The sequence below is a fragment of the Phyllostomus discolor genome, chromosome 4 (assembly GCF_004126475.2).
Source record: "Phyllostomus discolor isolate MPI-MPIP mPhyDis1 chromosome 4, mPhyDis1.pri.v3, whole genome shotgun sequence".
NCBI classification, from domain to species: Eukaryota; Metazoa; Chordata; class Mammalia; order Chiroptera; family Phyllostomidae; genus Phyllostomus; species Phyllostomus discolor.
In genome coordinates this window covers 204,027,600-204,049,280 of record NC_040906.2, presented here as the reverse complement: position 1 = coordinate 204,049,280, position 21,681 = coordinate 204,027,600, and the positions used below count along the sequence as shown (strand labels likewise).

At 57.9% G+C, this 21,681-nt stretch overlaps 1 protein-coding gene across 4 annotated transcripts in view; it reads right to left on the bottom strand.

Moving 5' to 3' along the window:
* Positions 1-21,681, bottom strand: part of TMEM181 (transmembrane protein 181) — a 51,091-nt gene that overhangs the window by 4,276 nt on the left and 25,134 nt on the right. For 3 of the 4 annotated variants that reach the window (XM_036024945.1, XM_028510293.2, XM_036024947.1), the window contains exons 3-14: positions 20,343-20,398; positions 18,563-18,653; positions 17,188-17,309; positions 15,080-15,190; positions 7,022-7,102; positions 5,478-5,577; positions 4,916-5,046; positions 4,636-4,727; positions 3,400-3,457; positions 1,944-2,046; positions 1,334-1,385; positions 72-154 (exon numbers count right to left, since the gene is read on the bottom strand). In XM_036024945.1, the coding sequence (XP_035880838.1) occupies positions 72-154; positions 1,334-1,385; positions 1,944-2,046; positions 3,400-3,457; positions 4,636-4,727; positions 4,916-5,046; positions 5,478-5,577; positions 7,022-7,102; positions 15,080-15,190; positions 17,188-17,309; positions 18,563-18,653; positions 20,343-20,398 (1,080 nt within the window). The remainder of the gene's footprint in view (positions 1-71; positions 155-1,333; positions 1,386-1,943; positions 2,047-3,399; positions 3,458-4,635; positions 4,728-4,915; positions 5,047-5,477; positions 5,578-7,021; positions 7,103-15,079; positions 15,191-17,187; positions 17,310-18,562; positions 18,654-20,342; positions 20,399-21,681) is intronic. The other variant, XM_036024946.1, reaches the window with a different exon arrangement.

Genomic DNA, 21,681 nt, shown 5'->3' with positions numbered 1-21,681 from the left:
ACACGCGCCCCACTCCCCACTCTGTCCAGAAGGCATCCCTGACGCCTGCGGCCCTCCCGTGAAAAGGATATAATTCTGGTAGTGAGTTGACAACTCAGCTACAAAATTGTCTTGCAGTGCTTGTGCTCCGAACCTTAAATAAAAGATGACGATGCTGGAGAAAAGGGGGAAACAGGTAAGACACACGGAACAGCAGCACTGGTGTGGCGCACGTTGTCGTGCTCACCCTGCTGGTGGTCACGGTCTCGGTACCGTGGCTTCTGCAAGGAAACACGCCCCCGCACCCATGCACACCCACGTCTGCTGCTGGGTGCCCGGCCTGGGACCCAGGGGCCCGCAGGTGGGACGCGGTCAGCCAGCCCTGCCGTCAGCCAGGCCACAGTCGAGAATCGTGGCCTTGACGCCCGCCCTCGGCACATGCCCCTCCTCCTCTCGCTCCCTTAGGTCAAGCTTCCAGAGCGTCTCCTACGATTACCAGCTCCCCCGAGGAGTCTGCTCCTCCACAGTCGCTGGCCCCACTCGGCACAGTGGCTCCCACGCCCACACCCGGTGACGGAGGTGACGATGAGGTGGGCTCTGCAGCCAGGCCCGGCCGTGCCCCGCCCTGGCCATGCACCCCGGGCCCCGAGTTCAGGTCCCCTCCCCGAGGCCCCCACTCCACCTGCAGCTGGACGCCCGTGAACACGCACATAAATGGGACCCCTTCTCCTGTGGCTAAGACCCTCCGTGGGGGCCCCCCCGCCCCCGAGAAGAGCACCCTGAGCTCTCCAGCAGCCCCTCCCTCGTGTCCTCGCCCTCCAGGACACGGCTGGTCCTTCCCCTCACCACGCCCCTGCCGTGCCCGCCGCCCGGGCAGCCAGCCCCTGGTATTTGCAGGGCCAAGTGCCACCTCAGAGAGACGCCCCCACCCGCGCCATCGAGGGCAGCCCCATCCCTCCTGCCCCCGTCCCCTCTGCCGCGCATTCATCACAGCCCTTGGGCAGCTCGCTCGCTCTCTCTCTCTCTCTCTTGTTCCCCTCCATCTTCCTGCACTTGGAAGGAAGGTCAAGGCCGTGACGGACGGGAAGGAGCCTGGCTGCCTGCTGACCAGCCCAGCGCAGGCACCCCGTGGACACGGGCGGGACACACGAGTGAGTCCCCTTGAATCGCACGGGACAAAACCAAAAAGCCCAACAGCTTCCCAGATGGACCGTGGAGAGGAGACGGCAGCCCCCGCCCGTGGACTGGGGAAGCTCGGGGGTGCGGGGCAGGAGGGCTGTGAGGAGCGAGCGTGTGACAGGGCGTGTGAGAACAATAAAAACGCAGTTTTGTTTGAGAAGTGAACTTTTCTTACCTAATGATGAGCACTACGAAAGTCAGCGCGGTCAAAAACTTCAACCTGAGATCTGAAAAAGAGAAGCCCCACCGCCCCCCGGGCAGTGCGTCCCACGTCAGACGAAGGTGAAGCACCCCCCCGGACAAGACCCCTTCTTCTCTCCGGGTCTGGACCCGTCTGCACTGCAGCCCGGGGGAGTGCTGTCCCACCCCACCCAGGGTCTAGAAGGGGGGGTCCCCGGCGAGGCCACGGCCACTGTGACTTGTTGGGACCGACTGGGGGAAGGGATCCCACGAGACCAGACGGCTTCCCGACTCGAGGGCTAAGCAAACCGCCCCGGCTGGCGCCTCTGCCCGTGGGATGCCGGGAGGGCCCAGGCAGCTCCGGCAGTTCCAGCCCACGGGCCGCCCTCCCGCTGGCCCCGGGCTCTGTGCACAGTTACCCGTTCAGCCCCCTCGTGGCTCCCCGGGGACCAAGGTGCAGGGCCCCCAGCCTGCGCAAAAGGGACAAGTCCCTGGGTCCTCCCGCTCCAGGTCAGCCGCGTGCCTGGGGGCCTCGGTCCGCCCTGCCGCCCCGGGGCAGTTCGCCCCAACCACCTCGCCCCAGGCAGCTGGGCCGTGGCGCTTACCTACGTAAGGCATGTGGCGCAGCTCGGAGCAGGCCCGCACGACCAGGAAGAACAGGTATAAAACGTACACGGACCCCACCACCTCGAAGAAGACCTTCATCCCCTGGAGGGAGATGACACGGGCACGGGATGAGGACAGGGTTAGACGTGCACCTGGGCGCTTGCGTGACTCGCGGCTCCCCGCGTGGGACCCACGGCGAGAACCTTCGCCACCCCTCGGCTTCCTCACATGAAAGACGAGGGGACCGGGCCACACCGGAGCTCCGGTAGCAGCAGGTGAGCACGAGTCTGTGCTGTCCTGTCTAAACCTGGGGGTTACACGCAGCCGCCAGCCTCACGGGGGCTCTGTCCCCAGGGTCTGCGGGACCTGCCCTGAGCAGGCGGCACAGCAGCTCCTCCTGTCTCCGGGGCCCAGGATGCCCCTCCTCCTCCTCCCCAGCTCGGGGCGCAGCCCCTACCCCCACAAACCCCATTCCAGCATTCTAAGGCGAATTAAAAAACAAAGAAAAAGCACAAAACACAAAGGTGCTGCCTCCCCTTGTCACTTAGGGCACTCTCTCCAAGATGCCCGGGCTGGGCGGTGCACCTTCCCGGAGATCCTGGTCTCTGTCGTCTGTGCCTGTTCTTTGAGGGCAAAGACAGGGGGCGCACGTTCCTATGGGGGCGCACGTTCAGTAACCTCCCGAACTCCTGAGACTGATACATGAGCGACTGCAAAGGCCCCGGGCGCCCCCTTCTGGATCTCAGTTAGGAATCAGGCGCTTACACCGTTCCCTGAGACACGTGCAGTCTCAGCTCAGGCTCAGCACCTGCTCCACACGCCTCGCTCACCAGCCCACCCCCTTCCTCCGCCGCCATCCCCCCAGAGAGCCACAGGCTTCATCCCTCCACGGGGGGCTCTGCGAAAGCGAGCACCGAGGAGGGCTGACTGGGCTTCAGGGCCCCCCCGCCCCCCGTGCAGCAAGTGCGGGCAGAGCCACACTCCGGGCTGGCTGGCATTTGCGGGCCTCGGTGTGAAATGAAAACACTTGCACACACTGTTCAAGGGGACACGAGTTTCCAGACAGCGAATTTCCCCCCCCGGAGCGCCGGGCCTGGGGCTGCAGACCCAGCCGCCACTCGCCTGCCGGAGACCTCCCGCCTCCTCAGAGAGTTAAACGGACAGAAACGTTTTCTTGACGGTTGTGCAACGTTCCCGAAGGGTGACGCACGCCTGGCCCTGGTGCCTCGACCGGGAACCGAGGCCCAGGAGTGACCGCGTGGTGTTCGAAGGTTCGCTTCCCGCACCGCCTGAACACACTTCTCTGTGCTCTCGGCGTGAACTTTCCACGGCCCTCCCCAGCCAGCCAGCCAGCCAGCCAGCGGGTTCGTGCCAGCAGCACAATTTCAGTCATGAAATTCAGTCACTTTTAAAAACAGCGTAAAAAAGTCCTCGTGTTTCACGAACGATCCTCACCTGAAAATTTCCCGTGTCGACTCGATACTGGTACATCGGGTCGTGCAGTTCATTGACTCTAAACACGTGTTATAAGAAAAAACACTGATTAATAACTAGCGTACTTATTTTATATTTCCACTTAGATTTTTAAAAAACTATTAAGCTACTTGCTAACCAACAGTAAAGAATTTTTTAAAAAGTAACCCTAGAGCCCTGGCTGGTGTAGCTCAGTGGATTGAGCGCGGGCTGTGAACCAAAGCATCGCAGGTTCAATTCCCAGTCAGGGCACATGCCTGGGTTGCAGGCCATGGCCCCCAGCAACTGCACATTGATGTTTCTCTCTCTCTCTCTTTCTCTCTCTCTCTTTCTCCCTCCCTTCCCTCTCTAAAAATAAATAAATAAAGTCTTAAAAAAAACAACCCTAAACTTATGGGGAACCCTAAATGTCATATTGACAACACATATGATGTTGTTAATGGAGAGTGTCCACGGTTATCACCCCCGGGAGGCTGATGTGCTTCTCGTCACGAACCCCCAGCCTGCGGCTCCCGTAGCTTTAAGGGCTGTGCTCCAGGCCCCTCTCGACGACGGGCCCGGGCACCCCAGGCACCCGGACAGACAGGGAGGAGCACACCAGAGAAGTGATGGGAGCGAACATGAACTTCCCGGACACCGCGGTGCGGTGAGGCTGGGGGGCAGGGACGGCCGGCAGCTGGTGAAAGGGGGAGCGGAGCAGGGTGGGCTCAGTCCTGTCACTTCTGTGCCGTGAAGTTCGAGGGGCCAGGCGCCGAAATCGTGCCCTAGCATGGAACTCGTTTCTGCAGAAAACCCACTCGAGGCCCCCGTGGTGGCACGATTCCACAGCAGCACAGGGAAACGGAAGGGGAAGAGCCCTGGGAGCCGGGCGCGGTGGGGAGTTCACGGTCTCGGCCACAGGAGCAGCTGACTCGTCTGGTGGCCGGTGGGGAGCCAGGGGTGACCGCAGTCAGCATCACGCCTGCAGGTGACGTCTCTGCCTCTCCGAAGGAGGACTCTAAAGTGACTCGGTCTTTTCCGTCTCAGGGTCAGGAGAACCGTGTATGTCTCTCTGCATCATCGGGGCAAAAGTGCACCTTCAGTGCACACCGTCCAGTCTGGAAACCCGGGTGAGGGACCCCGTTCCAGGTGAGCTCGCTACAAACGGCTAGGCTTCGGGTCTATCCACAGCGCCAAATGCGTTCCAGGACAGGTCCCCCATGTAATAAAATGACTCACGTCTGCCATATCCCCAGCGTGACAGAAGCCAGCCACAGCAGCCCAACGATGAGGAACTTCGGCAAGTAGAAAGTCACACACTTCCTTTCTCCCTGAAGAGTGAAACACAGTAAGCAGCAGCCGAGTTAGTCATCCTGGCAGACCCCCGACCCTGACAGACCCTCGCAGCAGGTCTGCGTGGCGTGCACTCCCCTCGCGGCCGCGAGGCCGAAGACACGCTCCCCCGGACACGCACGCCCCCGGGACGCGCCCGAGGCCGGCAGGGCGGACGCAGGCTCACCTGGACCCGAATCCCGTGGTACACGCACAGCCAGAAGAGCAGCAGGGCGCACAGGAACACGGACTGGAAGAGGTCGTCCAGCGTGCCCAGGACCCAGCTGTTCACCAGGAAGGAGAGGGGGAAGAAGGGATCTGGAACGCAGACAGCGGGGGGCCTGCTGGGGGCGGCGCGGCTGAGGGCTGCTTCGTTTTCCGGACCCCCGAGAGCCCGTGAACAGATGGCCCCGGGGACCGCGACAGAGCGCCGTCTGCTGCTGCCACCCACTCCCCCCCATCCACTCCCCCCCCCCCCGGCCCCCGCAGGCTGGGCACCCCGAGGCGGTGCTCCGGAGCAGGAGGGAACAGACGGCAGCGTGTGCCACCTCCAGCCGAGTCCCGAGGAGGCTGCATGTGCAGCCACTCGTCTGTGAGAGCTCCGGGCGCCTTCTGAACCCCGGTGCGGCACCCCTCACGTGCCGAGGGGCCGCCTCCAGTTCCTCCAGGGGCCCCGGGCGCTCCGGGAGCCTGGGGGTGCGTCCCGGCTCCCCACTTCAGGGGCGAGGCTCCTTGGAAAGGGCGCCTACCGTTGTAGAGCAGCAGCAGCGGCAGCAGCACGGACACCCACTTGTGCTCGATGCCCCAGTCCCGCACGGAGAACTTGCGCAGGAGGTGCACGAACAGGCACTGCGGAGCAAGGCGGCCCGCCGTCACCGCGCGGGAACCCGGGCCGCCCCCGCTGACCCGGCCACGGACCCCCTCGGTGACACCGGAGACGAGAAGGTACACTGCAGAGGGGCCCCCCCAATCAGACGGTCACACGTGGTTCTCAGGGGTGGGCGGGGACCGGGAGTGAACGGGGCCACACGGAGACCTGCCCAGGCGGCACCGACCGGACCGGACCAGACCGGACCAGCGGCGCTGGGGCCGCCGGAGCACGAGTCCGGGAACAGGCCCACAGCCGAGGTCAGGGGCCAGCTCATTGTCACCAATCCTGGGAGGAGGCGTGGGGGCCTATGGGAGAAGTTTCCGTAAACTGCTCTAAAGCATTATATGATTTCTGATTCGGGGGCCTGGGGTTGTTTTTTGCTTTGTTTTTCTATAATCTGCCACAAGCCAGTAATTTCCTGGGCAATCGGGACTTCCTGGCAGATGGACCCTCTCCCCCAGGCTCCCTGTTCCACACGGGCCTTTCCTCCCGGGTGAGAACAGGCGGCGGCGGCGGCCCCGGCCCCAGAGATGCTCCCAGAGACACTCCTGACCGACCAGCCACGGGGGGTGGTTTCCCGCTGTCCTGCGGCCAGTTCACCGGGGGAGCCCTGGGCGCACGCGGCCCGACGCCACAGTCCCCGGCTCTCTGTGTGCTCCAGCGGCCGTGTCCCGCCCTCTGTCCACGCTCAGGTCCCAGCCACCGCCGTCTGCCACTCCTCCCGTGCCCCGTGAGCTGCGTCCTGCTACACACGGCTAGTCTGCAAGGCACGGGGCGCTCCTCGGGGGGCGCCCAGGGTGGACAACACTGCGGGGACTGGACACATCTCCTGAACATCACAGCCTCCGCGCCAGCAGGGCCCAGGCGGCCGATGCGGGCAGAAGGCTGCCCTTCGGACGGCAACGAGCCAGCTCCGTCCTCCTCCAAGCCGCAGATTCCCCGCGCCACGGCCTGGGCCGCCCTGGGGCCGCCCTGCACTGTGGCCGAGCACCTCCCCCCAGCAGCCCGCACCCCCCAAACCGCCCGTCTGGGCCTCACCCCCGACAAGCTCGGGGGCCGAAGGTGTGACGTGACTTTCCAAATGCCGAGCCCCAGCCGCGTCTGCACCCAGACAGGGCAGGCCACCGCCGCACGGGTAGGTGGCGTTTGTCACTGCGCCCTGAGGACAGTTCACAAGTCAGTGGCCGTGACCACTACTCCACGCCACAAGGCCTCGCCAAAGAGACCCCATCGCTGTTCACATCCTCGCGACGTGCAGAGTATTCAGTAAGGGCAGGTTGGCTCTGGGGCGGGGCGGGGCGGGACGGGCGTCTCAGAGTTCGGAGAACTCTCCTGCGTGGTCCGCACTCGGGCAGTCACAACCCACAGCCCGCCCTTGCCCTCGTTCGGACCTGCTCCGTCTGTCAGGCGGGCGGTACTCACCGTGACGATGAAGGTGAGCACCACGAAGACGAACCGGAACCAGATTTCCAACCGGGAAAAGGCGGGGTTGTAGGTCTTCCACTGCAATGGGAAGTGGGGCCACAGTTGGAAAAAGAAAATGCATCCAAAAGGGCCCACAGCACAGGGAAGACAGTCACTAAGATTGTCATAGCCGTGTGTGTGGCAGTGCCAGGTGGGGACCGGAACCACCGGGGGGCCGCTGTGTGAGGTGCTGGGTTGTCTAACCACTGAGCTGTACGCAGGAAACTAGTACGCACTAACACTGCCTGTCAACCAGAAATGGAAAATGAAATTAAAGTAAAAAATAAAAAGGAAGCGCATCAGATTGTTCATAATAGTTCTCTCTAGATACGAGAATGTAGGCCATTTAAAATGTTCTTTCCTTAACACTTCTTTACAGGTTCTAAAGTGTTAACACTTAGTACGTTTTATTTTTATATTAAAGAACAGACTTTGAAAATATTAATTACCTAGAGCTGAAAATAGTTTTCAGTGGCATTACTCTAACGATGAACCTGGCAGACAGATTATTCTATAATGATAATAAGAGCACTTGCTTCCAAGTCTCGTATCGAAAACCAACACCGTCCATCTCTGCATCAGAGAACGCCGGGCCTTCCGTGAAAAGGAACAGACAGGAGTTCACATCTCTTTCATAGAGATGCAAGTTCACATCTCTGGGAGGCGGCGGGACGTTCTGACACGCGATGAAGTGCAACATGGAAACAGGGGTCTGAAACCAGGAGGTGCGGTGGAACTGGCTGTCCGTCCTGCTGCCCTCAGAGCAGTTTCACCGGCGCCAGGCGCACCCCGCACAGAGCCAAGGACTCGGGTGGCGCTCGCTGGCGGCCGGCGGCCCTCCCGCCCCGGGTCACGAGCCAGCGCCACCAGCAGGGCGCTGCGCTGCGCTGGGCCGGTGCGCTCCCTCCCTCGTCTGCTGTGGGGAGATGCTCCAGCCCGTTATTAGGACAGAGGCCGCTGTCGGGACCTAATGCTATGGGACTAGGGGGTTTTGTTTTTGCATTTATTTTTAAGCACCAAAATGTATATTTGAAATGAAAAAGAAGTAAAAGGAAGTAAACAGTAAAATCCCAGTAGACACTCAGGCTACAGACATTGACTTTGACATTTAAGAGCTGTCCATCCTTTCTTGGCCTTTGTGCCAAGGTCCCTTGGCGTTCACAAGGCTGCCTTTGTCCCTCCGGAGACTGGGCTCACCCTGTCACCCTGTCACCCTGTGCACTGACACCTGGAACCAGGTTTGATTTCAGGACCCCGGTCGCTTCTCCCTCATTAGAATCGACAGGTTTTGGTCCAGCCCCTCCATCTGGCGTTTGCTGAGCACCCACTCTGACTGTATGTAAGCAAATACGATGTCAAATCTTGTGCAGACATGCAACAGTTAAACTTAAAAAAAATCAGTAAAACTGCCTCCGCGAGCTAATTTTTTGGCAGAGGTGAAAAGTGTTAAGGGACCCTCGGAGAGTCCTCTGAAGGGGAAAGCCACGGGAGCGCAGGGCGGGAGGGGGTAGGGGCACGCGCAGGAGAGAGGAGAGCTGCTTAGAGCCCTGCTCCCCGGGAAACGCCCCGGAACTGGTTCCGGCTCAGACGCCCTTCAGAGCTTGGCCTGCTGCCGGTCTTCTCCATCCACAGGGAGGCAGGGGCGTCCGCTACCCAGAAAGCTGAAGCGCCCGGGAACACGGGCTGCTGACTCCGTGTCATCCCCCAGTGAGAGGTAGCGGCTTGGGGAGAAAACGGAGGGCGTGAGGCGTGAACAGCTGGCTGAGGTCAGTCACTCAGGAATCCTCCTGGAGAGCAATCCATCAGAGGCGGAGAAGCCCGGCTTAGCTCGAGGAGGACACGTGGAACTGCTGTGATGTGTGCGGAGCAGATGCTCGCAAAACGCAGGAGAAAAGGACAGAAACACGAGCAGAAGCAACCTGCACGGTGTCCAAAGTTCGCACCCACTGCATCACGCAGGGCATCATAGCCAGTGGAACAAACTCTTTAAAAAAAACAAACCCAAAAGATAATCAACATCTCATCAGGTGCCTGCAGGACCCGGAGGGTGGTCTTGACTGACGCAAGGCCACGGGGGTGGGCAGGACACCGCACGCAGACTAAGGGTTGGTAAAACCGGCAGAGAGAACGGTGCCGGGATGCTTCAAAACAACAGACGTTTCAGTAGAAGTCAATGAACCACACGATCACAGGATTCGGACTGAGGACAAGAGGAGAGGAGCCAAGCTTCTCAGATTAAGGGGATGCGGCGACAAGAAGGCCAGACAGCGCCTGGGCACAGGCCGAGGCGGAAGCGGGGCGCCCACCGCCCAGACGCCCGCCCAAGGGCACGCGCTGCTGACAACAGAGCACCCGCCCTCTCTGGGCTTGCCCTGGTGGCAGTTCGCCTCCCGGGAAGTTGGAGATGCGGCTGGGGTAACTTCCACCCTGAACTTGGTCTTCCTCAAGGGAGAACTGGCAGGTGGGACGAACAGCGACACCCACAGGGGGAGGACCCGCCTGGCCTTGGAGCTGGTACAGAGGGGCCAGAGGCACCGTCGCACACGGTGACAGCGGCCTAGACAGCAAGGACGCAGAACTCCAAGCTCCAAACGCCCGCAGGTTACGAAGAGATGCCAAGGAAAGGAACAGAAACTCTCACAAGTCCAGTTCCGTCGAAGAAGCACGAGCCGTCTAAAGCAGTGCCTGTGACTGCCCACGCGGCACCCTGCCGAGCACTGGTGCTCACGAGTGCAGTACATGCTTTGTTTTTACTGAAAGACGATGCACCCACCAAAGTCAGCACACACCTCCCAAGTGGGCAGCTCAACGAACTGTCAGAAACTGAACTCACCGGTGCAAACGCGTTCTGACCGAGAAGCATGAAGGGAGGGGCCCCCAGAAGCCCCTCCCTTTCTGGTCCAATCAAGTCACTCGCTCACCTCCCACGAGCGACACTGACCCTGATGTAACAGCACAGACTCGTTGTGCCTGCCCCTAGAATGTATGTGACTGGAGCCACACACGCTGCGCTCTTCTTACTTGGCTCACTCCATTCAACATTTTGCTCGTGCAAGTCGTCGGTGACGTTGCATGTAACCAGGATCACCCCCCCCCACCCCATCGCTGTGCAATAGTCCCTCACAGGAGCGGGCCACTGCCGGTGCGCTCCCTGTGCCACGGAGCAGCCCCCGCCTGCCGCTGCTGAGAACCGGGCGGCTGCGGCAGAGGCGTCCACCCACACGTCCTTTCACCCACCTACCCCTCTGCGTCCACCATGCCGGCTCACACCCTTGCCAGCCGGGCAGGCGGGTTCCGAGTGCCCGCGCCCCGGCCAGCGCCGGCAGTGTCTTCGTTGTAGCCACTCTGGCGGGTGTATAACAGTGTCACTGACATGCTTCTAAGATGTATTTTATTCCTTAAACTTTGTTTACTTCCAAGAAGGAATGAAGGCAGCTTATAATAAAAAGCCAGTCTCAAAAGAAACAATTTTTAAAGTTTTTCTGAAGAATAAAAATGTAAAGAAAGAGGGTACATAATTATACCACAAACCTATACCAGGATGCTGGTAAGTACTCCAACTCACATGAAACCGATTTCTGAAATGTCTCGCAGCCAACGCCAAAAGAGAAATGTGATGAGTTACACACCTTTCATTCTCTGATAAAAAGACTTATAGCTGGTGAGCAAATGGAGCTTTGTTTGGAGGGTTAGGTCAAAGTTCACAACATAACTAATACTATCTTCAAAAAGAATTTCATAAAAGACACAAAATCACTTTAATGCCTAAGAGGCAGACATAATGCTACTTTGTGATTCTCTGAGGTAGCTTTTTGATAATGGAGCTTTTTAGAGTGAATGGCTACAGTGTATCCTAGACTTCCCCTTCAAATTTTGGTTGTCTTAGGAACCTTTAAAAAAAATCCTGACCCAAAGATATGCTTATTGAGTTTAGAGAGAGGGAGAAAAAGAGGGAGAGAGAGAGGGAAGGAGGGGGAGAGAGAAAAACATCAACATGAGAAACATCAGTCAGTTGCTTCTCATATGTAACCTGACCAGGAATCAAACCCACAACCTAGGTATGTGCCCTGACCGAGAATCGAACCTGAAACCTTTTGGTATAATGGGACGATGCTTTAACCAGCGGAGTCACCCAGCCAGAGCCTTAGGAGCCTTTAAAAAAAATTTCCCCTCTGATTATAAAAGTCATAGGAGCTCATCATAAAAAATAGAGGAAAAAGAGAAAAAAATTAAACATTAAGCCCACCACCCAGAGACATCCTTCTAGACGGTTTATTGAAATATCCACCACAGTTATCTGTAAGAGCCCAAACCTGGAAACAACGCACATGCCCATCAACCGACGCCAGACACACAGAACGCAGCGCGCACACCCGCGGCGAGGGCCCGCTGGGCAAACAGGGGAGTGAAACGCCGACGCCAACGGCAGCGTGCACGAACTTGGGAACGCTACGCTTAGGGGAAAGGTCACTCACAGAAGACCGCACACTGTGTAACGGCACTCACCTGCGATGCCTGGAGCAGCGGACCCGCAGACCCAGACAGAAGATCAGTGACGGCTAGAGGTGGGGGGCGGGGGGAGATGGGAAATGCCCACGAATAGGCCCCTGGGGTGAAGGAAACGCATTAGACAGCGGTGCCAGGTGCCCACTCTGAGCAACCCAAAAACCACCGCATGATACAGTTCAAGAGCGTACACTTCATGGTGTGTGAGTTATACTCCAGTAAAGCGTTGTTTTGAAAAAGGAAGCCATTGGGACCCCGACATAACAGCCGCAGCTGATGAGGCAGCTGTCTCACAGGTAAGGACGTGGAGGCTTAGCCGTGTCAACCAGTAAAGGATGGTGTCGGATGTGAACCCAGCTCCCCCGCTCCCATCCAGTCTCAGGTCTGGCCATCCTGGACTTAGGACACCACTGGGCAGGCTGGTCGCCCTGGTGAGTGCAAGGAAGGAGGGGGCTGGTTTCAGGGGACTCGAGGAAGGAAAGTCTAGCGATGGGGACTGCGCGACAGCAGGAGCGGCGCCTGGGGCTGGGCAGCACTGCCGCAGGCTCGGAGGGACGCTCAGGGGTGCAGGAGGGAGGCCCCCGGGGCACCTCTTCACCACCGTTCCAGACCCCGGAACGCCGCAAAGGGGTTCCTGTTCCATGGTGTTTCCTTAGGCTGCTCTTGATCCCTTACCCTTAAGAAATTACGGTGTTCCCTGGTTAGAAGGATGTTCTCAGCAATCTCGGTGAGAACTTCAGTGAGGAGACAGGAAAGATGACAGTGGAGGTGGACAGCATTAAAAGTCACCAGTCAGAAATAAAGACTGCGCTCACTGAAATGGGAAGTGACATTAGAGGGAAACAACAGCAGAGCAGGTAATTCGGATTGAGAAGACAAGGAAGCAGAACGCACCCAATCAGAACAGCAAAGAAAAAAAAAGTGACAGTAGTATGACGAGCCTCTGGGACAAGTTCAAGCACGCCAACACGTGCATCACGGGGGCACCGGGAGGGCAGGAGAAAGAGCAAGAAATTGAAAACCTATTGGGAAAAACAATGGTAGGAGCCTTCAAGGGATTGGCGTGAAATATTCAAAGCAATCAATGAAAAGCAGGGACCCACAACCAAGATTACCCAGAAAAGCTCCCATTTAGAATCCGAGGCCAGATAAAGAGCTTCCCAGACAAGAGAAAAGCTAAAGGAGTTTATCATCACCAAAACAGTATTACGAGAAATGTTAAAGGGCCTCCTTTAAAACAAAGAAGGAGAAAAAGAAATAAAAATATGAGTAACAGGCAATAACTATACATCTATCGATACTTTATTTATTTTTAAATTATGCTTATTTATCCTGTACAATTATACCAATTTCTCCCGCTTTGCCCTCCTCTGCCCAGCCCCTCCCCTGCTCCCGGGGTCAGCCCCACACCACCGTCCGTGTCCACAGGTCACTCACTCCTACATGGGCTTTGACTAGTCCCTCCCCTTCTTTCCAGCATTCCTTGCCGGCCCCATCCCCTCTGGCCGCTGTCAGTCTGTTCCACATTTCCATGTCTCTGGTTCTGTTTCGCTTGCTACCGTATTTTCCGGACTATAAGATGCACCGCCCCCGCCCCCGCCATCTGGGAGGAATAATGGTTGTTAAGGCTGCTGTTGAGTTCTGTTTACATTTACATTGGAGAAATATTATGTTATTTATGTTATTAAATATTTTACCACATTTTTTGCTTCAAAAGTTTTTTTCCTATTTTCTTCCTCTAAAACCGAGGTGCATCTTATGGTCCAAAAAATAAGGTAGTTTGTTTTGTTCATGAGATTCCTCTTATAAGTGGGGTCATATGGTGTTTGTCTTTCACTGCCTGGCTTATTCCACTTGTCAGAACAGTCCCCAGTTCCATCCACACTATAACAGAAGGCAGGAGCTCCTTCTTTCTCTCTGCTGTGTAGTATTCCATTGAGTAAATGTACCACAGTTTTTTGATCCATTCATTTACTGACGGGCACTTAGGATGTTTCCTGCACTTGGCTATTTGTAAATAGCGCTGCCATAAACATAGGGGTGCAAAAGTTCTTCTGAACTGGTGTTTCAGGATTCTTAGTGTATAGTCCCAGCAGTGGAACCACTGCATCAAGGGACAGTTTCGTTTTTAATTTTGTTGCACTCCCACCAACAGTGCACGAGGGTTCCCTTTTCCCCACATCCTCGCCAGCACTTGTTTGTTGATGTGTTTATGACGGCCACTCTGACAGGTGTAAGGTGATACTTCGTTGTGGTTTTAACTTGCATCTCTCTGCTGCCTAGTGATGCTGAGCATCTTTCCGTATGTCTGGGGGCCCTCTATGTGTCCATTCTATCAACAATCACTTTAAATGTAAATGGATGAAATGCTTCAATCAAAACACACACAGTGAGTGGCAGAGTGGATAAGGAAACAAGACCTCGCAGGTGCTGTCTGCAGGAGATGCGCTTCAGATGGAAAGACGTGCACGCACTGTAAGTAAAGGGACTGAAAAAGATATTTCACAGAAATGGCGGGGAGGGGAGGGGAAGCGGGGGGAGCATACTTATCCCAGGTAAAACAGACTTTAAAACAAAGACTGTAATCAGAGACAAGAAGGATCCAGCAACTCCACTTCAGGGTATTTATCTGAAGAAACTGAAAATACTAAATCCAGAAGACATACACATCCGTATGTTCACTGCAGCATTATTTCCAAGAGCCAAGATACGGAAGCAACCTCAGTGTCCATCAGCAGATGAGCAGATGAAGAAGTGGTGCGTACACACAACGGAATATGACTCAGCCATAAAAAAGGAATAAAATCTCGCCATCGGCAACAACACAGGTGGGCCTAGAGGGCACTGTGCTGAGCGAAGGGAGTCAGACAGAGAAAGACAGACGCCAGATGTTTTCGCTTCTGCTCTGTGGAATCTAAAAACCAAAATAAACGAACAAGCGGCAGGGAGACAGACTCACAGACATAGAGAAGATTCTGACAGGCGCCAGAGCGGGGGGAGTTAGGAGGATGGGTGGACCAGGTGAAGGGATTAAGAATCACGAACTGGTGGGCACGGAACAGTCGCAGGGCTGTGCGGGGCAGCACAGGAAATACACGGTGAGTAACACGCGGTGGGCAACAGTGGGTTTGCAGCTGTGAGCACACAAAACACAGTTTATTCCATATTGTTCTTTTCCCGTGCAAACAACTGCAAACCTACTTTTGCCCCACCCTGCACTGTAATAACTACGCGTTGTGCCAGATGTATACGAGATTCATTGGGGTTTTCACTTCCTTAGTGAAAATCCCCTTAGTACAAAAATACCTAATCTCTGGGCTGTACACCCAAAGCTAATAAACTACTATACATCAACTGTAGTTGAAAAGAAAAAGAAACAATTTTCCTATGACCCTTTAAAACCGTACACGTCTTCTACTACCCAAAACAACACAACTTCGACGCTGCGTTACTTCGACCGCTCAGCAGAAGAAGGGCCGCGGAGACACCCGAGGCCAGCTGTATGCTTACCGTGAAGTTCACGTTCTTGATGGGTACCTTGAGGTGCCCGAATCCCACGGTCACCGTGTACTTCGTGTAATTCAGGTAGCCGAGGTGAGCCACGATCATCTCCACGCACTTCTGCAAACGCACAAGGAGGCACGGGGTCTTTAGAGCGCCAGGCCCCCTCTCCCTCCACGTGAAGCGACGTGTGTCCACACCGGCGATCCGAACGGACCGCCTCCAGGGCACTCAGCAGCAGCCTGCACAGATGCAGGTGCCAGCCAGCCACACCGCGTTCTCAGACAGGAAGGGCCCGGGGGGTATTCTTAGAAATAAACGAAAACGGCTTACAGTTCTTAGACTCCACTCGGGGCAACTCGAAGTGATATGCAGCTGCCTAAGGGGGCTTCCAGGGTAACACAGACCCGACGCCTCCACAAACACGCCTGTGCGTGGGGGATGTAGCTGAGATACAGCCAGTCAGACCCTCGGGTCCCCTGCCCCCTCGGGCCACGTCCGCAGCTGCGGTGAGTGGACCGGGCGCTTGTCCCTCTCCCCACCGGCCTGCCGTTCCCGACACGGAGCCGCCGGCGGTCTCCGGTGGGTCCGGACGCACCCACTGCAAGGCTGTGCGAACAACGGCCAGTGGGCTCCCGTCAGGGGTGTGCTCAGTTCCCGCCAGGAGCCCCCCACTCCCGTCCTTCAGAAGGAAGACTCGAGCCTCCTCAGGGCTCCCTTCAGGGGGACAAGGGGACGCAGAGGTGCACTGGTGGCCCGGTGGGCAGGGGCTGCTCCCCAGACCTTGGCCCAGCCACGCTGCCCGGCCGGCACACTCCTCTGGAGCTTCCCAGCGCCAGCCGGGCGGCACTGTCCGCCCAGAACCCACAGGTGGTCCCGTGGCTTTCCCGGCGGCACCTGCGGGCACAGTCACCCCCACTGACAAATCAGTCACAGGCCCCTCGAGCCAGGCATGTGCGAGGTCAGGGCAGGAAAGCAGGTGTGCGTGCCGGCCCAAGGAGCAGGAAGGGCGGCAGAGGAGAGGCCGGTGCGCATGCCGTGGGGGCAGCGTGAAGGCGCGCGTCCAACCCTCTCTAAACCCTCAGGCCGACCGGTGACGCCAGGCCTGCACCGGAGCCCACCGTGACGGGCGTGGGCAGGGACAGGGGCTCCCCGTGACCCCAGGCCCCGCTCTCCCGTGGCTGACACACGAGTCAGCGGCTGTTTACATGGCCTCCGCGTGCTGTTCCTTGCCCACCCGATCGACTTCCCTCAAGGGCAGCGGCCGCTGCTCTCGGGGCGCGTGAGTGTGGGACCCTGGTCCCAGCAGCACCAAGCCCGCCTTTCGTTCCCAAGCCCGGGGCGCGGGCCTGTGTCTTGACCTCTCTATGCCGTGGGCTCTGCGTGTACAGAACGGGCTCTAGTGAAGACCCTGCCCGGGGGCCTGCTGGGAGGACCCCGGGAGGCACCATCCAAGCACCTGGCACGAGGCCCAGCAGGGGGGCCGCTGTCCCCACCCTGGACGCAAATGCACACCCCTCTGGGTGCCCCCCACGCTTTCCCGGCCACCTGAGGGCACGTCCTCAACCGTAGCACCGACCACCCGGTCGGACCCTGCCAACCAACCGTGACAGACGCGGGGCTGACACAGTCCGGCCACTGGGCGTCCGACCGCACCGCCGCACGCCGCACCTGACGTGGGTGCCCAGCCACAGGTCTCTCCTCCTGAGCGGCCTGGCGCTCTCGGGGCCCCCAGACCGATCAGGGCGGGCGTCACATGGCTGGGAACAAGCCCGCACCCCACGCAAAAACGACCACGCAGCGGTGGTGGGCCGCCCTGCGTCAACAGCCGTCTAGAGACACAGCCGGCAGTCAGTCACACAAACCAGTAGAAGCACATATCACCCGAACTCAGGGTGTGTGTGGTGTGCAGACGCTCGGTGGGCTGCGTGTCTGTGCGCACGTGCTCGTGTTTGTGTGTGCACGCACACGTGTGTGTTCCTGGGCACTTCTGAGGGCATCGGCACATGGGGTCCGAGGAGCCTTCCATCCCACCATTGCCCGGACTGTTTTGCCCGAGACAGCAAGTCCGTGGCGGCGCAGCGTGAGAGCGATCACGGCCGTGCGAACGCACTCACCCCGGCACACGTGAGGGTCCGAGTCCGATTGTGAGCTTTGTTACGAATGAACTTGGTGGTTCCGTCCTCGGCCACCCCGTCCACTTTAACGGTCATGGAGAAGTTCATCTGAACCGACGTTTCTGCAAAAGCAAGGAGGGCGGCGTCAGGGACCACGTCGGGCACGTCGCGCTGACCAGGTGCCTGCCTGGCTCTGGGGCAACCCAGGGCTGCAGCGGCTTTGGAAAGGCCACCTGCCAGCCAGGTGAGGCCGCTCTGTGAGCGCCGCCGCCCCCCCCCCCATGCCCCCGCCCCCGGGGACCCCGTCAGAGCCCGCAGTTCGGCTTCTCCAGCCACCCCCCAGAAGGACGAACGTTTCATGGCTAATGGGCCATTTGTTACTTCCTGCACAGATTTTTAACCTAACTTCACACCAATACTAAAGGATGGATTCATAGCACTTTTTCTGATATATACCTTATTTTTCTGATTACATGCTCATTGTTTCATAAAAACAGAGGAAAGAGACTATGAAGTCGGCATAAAACCCTCTAACCCCGCCACTAGACACCGTAGCAACGTGCGTGGTCCCGCCCCCCCGGAACCCCTTCTAGACCCGCGCACACGCAGCTGATAGCGAGTTTATCTATCTTTGTAAAATGTTACCCCAAAAGGGGGCTGCTTTCGAATATGTGGTTTTTTTTCCACTTCCTTTACTGTGGTCAAGGGTTCTTTCCACATTCTTTCTCAACCGGAGCACCTCACCTGGACCCCGGAACACCGACGACACCATGGTGGCCGCCCTCTCAGCCCTCCGGGCACGGCGCGCAGCCAGCGCCGTTGTCGGTGAACAGAGCTCACCCGCGGTACGCAGGGGTGCTCTGGGGAGGGCTTTGCAGCCTGGGCACCCCTGGTATGTCAAGGCCACGCGGCTGGGGGCTGGGGGGGTCTGTCTGGTGCACTGCAGGATGGTCAGCAGCACCCCTGGCCTGCACCTACCAGACACCGGCAGCTCCTGCTTCTCCCCAGTTGTGACAATCGAGGTCACAACATCTCCAGACATCGCCAACTGTCCCTGGGGGACAGGTCTATGGCCTCGGGGCGTCAGCACCTAATCTGCTCCAGAACCCCACTGAAGGGAGCTGTGGCAGCAGCACCTGTGCCGTGCAGCCCCCGGGCTGCGCCGACCAGCTCTCCCTGAGGGCCGCGTCGTCACCTGCTCGGGAGGACAATGGAGAACACGGAAGGGGCTTCCGACCTGCCGCCACTGCCAAGAGCAGAGACCACCTGTGGAATCCACCTTTGAACACCTGTTCAAAGACTTTAACGCTCTTTCAGCTTTCCAAAGGCGGCACACTGTACAAAGACCACGCAGACCGGGCAACGGGCTGCGCACCTCGAGTCTGATTCAACTCCACGACGCACGTCAGCCACAGCTGCTGGTTGTAGGCGGACAGCGGGTTTGAATGCACTTCGAATGCCTTTAGCTGAAGGAAAAGGAAAAAAAAGTTAAGTAACCCATGTGACCTTTTCATTGCATTCACTGAGTAACTCGCCTTAACACCCAAAATCTACATTTAGCAAAAGGGTTTGGGCGTTAGTGCCGAAACCGTTTTCCTTTCGACGAGGCAAGTGAAACTCCGCCTTCCGAACAAGCGAGGACCGACTCTCCACCACGACCCCCTCCGCCTCTCACGGAGCCCCCTCCGCAGGCGGCACCCACCACCCCCAGCCCTGGGACAACACCCCTGGCTAAACACACAAAAAAGGCCATCTCAGAGAAAAACCAAAAGTGCACATGATGAGACACATGGTAACAAGGACACCACAGGAGTATGCTCGCAAGAATCTTGATTTAGCATCAATATGCCATCCAGTCCCTGTGTGGTGGCTCTTTTGGGCTTTAGAAGTCTTCACAGCCTCAGGGAGAAAAACTAGAGGGGACCGCACTGCCAGCGACACCTCTGCGGTGTCCGCGGGGACACACAGCGCTGCTGTCTGAAGGCGGGGGCCGTGGAGGACATTGCTCGGGCAGCCCACCCAGGGTCCCGAAGAGAAGCACCGTGTGCATGCCCCGTCTTTGAATGCCACGTGTGTTTTCTGCGCTGTGACGCTTACGGAGGCCTCTATAAAGCTCTGTGGCCCAGGTGTGCCCTGCGGCCACCTGCACGAGGCAGTCCACCCCGGGATCATCTCTCGTCCTTCAGAAGGGAGGGGGGCCCTTCGGAAGCATGTCAGCCCTGTGGGCAGGCTGCCGCATTCCGTCTCTTTACAAAGACGGGCATCCGGAGACACAGAGCGTTTCCAGATGCAACCACGGCCGAGAACCATGGCCACACCTCCCCAGACCAGAGGCGCGGGCTCGGAGCGAAGGAAAATAAGGACATGCCGAGAAAAGAGGCTGCACAGGGGTTCCTTTCGAGCCAGCAGGAGCGAAAAGGAGACTTAAAAGGGGTGAGCTTTAGGACATTTTCCTCCTTTTGCCCTTTCGAAAACGGTAAGGGTGGAAATGTGGCAGGGAGCTGGGAGGACAGACAAGGGGATCTCTGAGGTCGGAGAAGCAGCATTAAACCTCGCACGTTACGGTGCCAGGAGGCTGCAGGACAAGAGCGTCCAGTTCACACATGAAGACTGTGTTGGACACGCAGAAAAAGAAAGGGGCTTAGTTGTTCGGGCTCTCGTAAGCTAGTCTTCATTAAAGAACACCAAAAGTCTCCAGTTGGAAGGACTTCTGTTTTTCTCCAAAGGTGGTGAAAAATCAAGGAAAATGTAAAAACGAAGAAAAAAGGATATTTCATTTAAGCTGAGTTCGTGAGGAGAATACCAATCACCCAAAAGAACCTTACTGCTGGAAACCACCCCCCGCCCCCGGGGGCCACGTCTGGGGCTGAAACCGAGCGAGTACGGCTGTCAGACCGAGGACCAGGGCGAGCTGAGCAGCCTTTGGACCCGACCTGCCTGCGGCTCCCCGGGGCTCTGCCGCCCCCGCCCTTCTCAGGCCAGAGGTGCTCATCAGGCAGAAAAGACCCTTTCACAGCAGCCGAGCACCTGGGGGCCCGCCTCTGGGAGTGGGGCAAGAAACGTGTGTGGCCCGAGAAGTGCACTGCAGCGCCCCCTACGTCCTGGGACCTGGAAGTGCACGGGGCCTGTCGTCTGCCACCCAGACCGCGTCTTACCTGTTTGCTGTTATTTAGTGACACGTAAGCTTCGGAAGTCTGGATCACTTTGGGCCCTAAAGTGCGGCAGAGAAGGGAAAAGAGCAGGTTACAGTCTATGCGGATAATTAATGTACTGGCGCTTTTCAAATGCCAACGAAGACATACATTATACGGAGGTGATCTTCTTTCCCTGGGCTGTCCTAGAGGTGTCCCACCTATGGAAGACGGCGAACCACACAAACACGGACACGCAGCGCCCACTCCGCGGCACGCCGTGACTCCCCCAACGTGGGTGAGCCCAGTGTGAGCGCCACACGACGCACACGGCGCCCCCCCCCCATCCATCTGTCCGTGCGGGAGCCGCCCCTCCGCTCCGGGCGGGCGCCCTCGCTGTGCACATGCGCGCATGCGCGGACCCAAACAGCCACAGCACGGAGCGCGTCTCCGTGGTTTACGAACCGTGGAGACGTCTGCCGAAAACTAAGGCACATTGATCCGTTCCTCCAATGAGTCCAGTCTCCCAAAAATATTTATTAAGCAGAGAATATTAAAAGAATATTATTGCTAAGGCTTCATACCTAAAAAGCATTCTACCTAAGGCTCTTCCTGAAGTAACAGATACAGAAGCTCCACAGAATCTTACACTGCGATGTTTCAGAGCTTCGGCCTTAAAAGAAGTGACCGACGGACACTCTGTGGCTCTGGTTCCAACTGAATTTTGAGCTGCATGTGTCCCGAAACAATTTGCTCAGCTTGATGCCAGCTTCCGGAGCTGCGCCGGCGACGGTCCCCAGCCAGCCGGGCTGCCGCTGGTCCCGAGTCTCTGAAGACCCCGGACACGGGAACAGGGCAGTGAGGACGAGTTTCCTCCGTCTCGGTCCTGGGGTTTCTGGGACTGGCTCTCTGCCCGGCTTTGATGTAAAGACACGAAGGAGCCCGTGTACGGTAAGTAGTGAAGACAGCACAGACCGTCCAGGAAGATGGGCAGGAAACCTCCAGCGGCTGCTCCTGCTCCGCCACTGATGAGCAGCAAGGAGCCCAGTGGCTCTGGTTATGACACTTGAGAACGTTTCTGTCAAACTACAAGTGTGACGAGGTCGGCTGAACCCCGCACAACAACCTACGAGGACGGTGACAGCCTCCCCAGGCAGAGGCCTCAAGGCTGAGACTCCTGGGGACCAGCCCCCCTTGCTTCCGGAACTCTCCCCGGACTCCAGCACTGCAGGCCCCTGGAGGCAAAGTCCAGAGGGTGACCCGAGAGGGGGTGCGCTGTACCCCCAAACCACTGAGTTCTCTGATCCACGCAGACAGAAATCAGAGAGGGGAGGGGAAAGGACGTAAAGGTGGACCGAGCCGA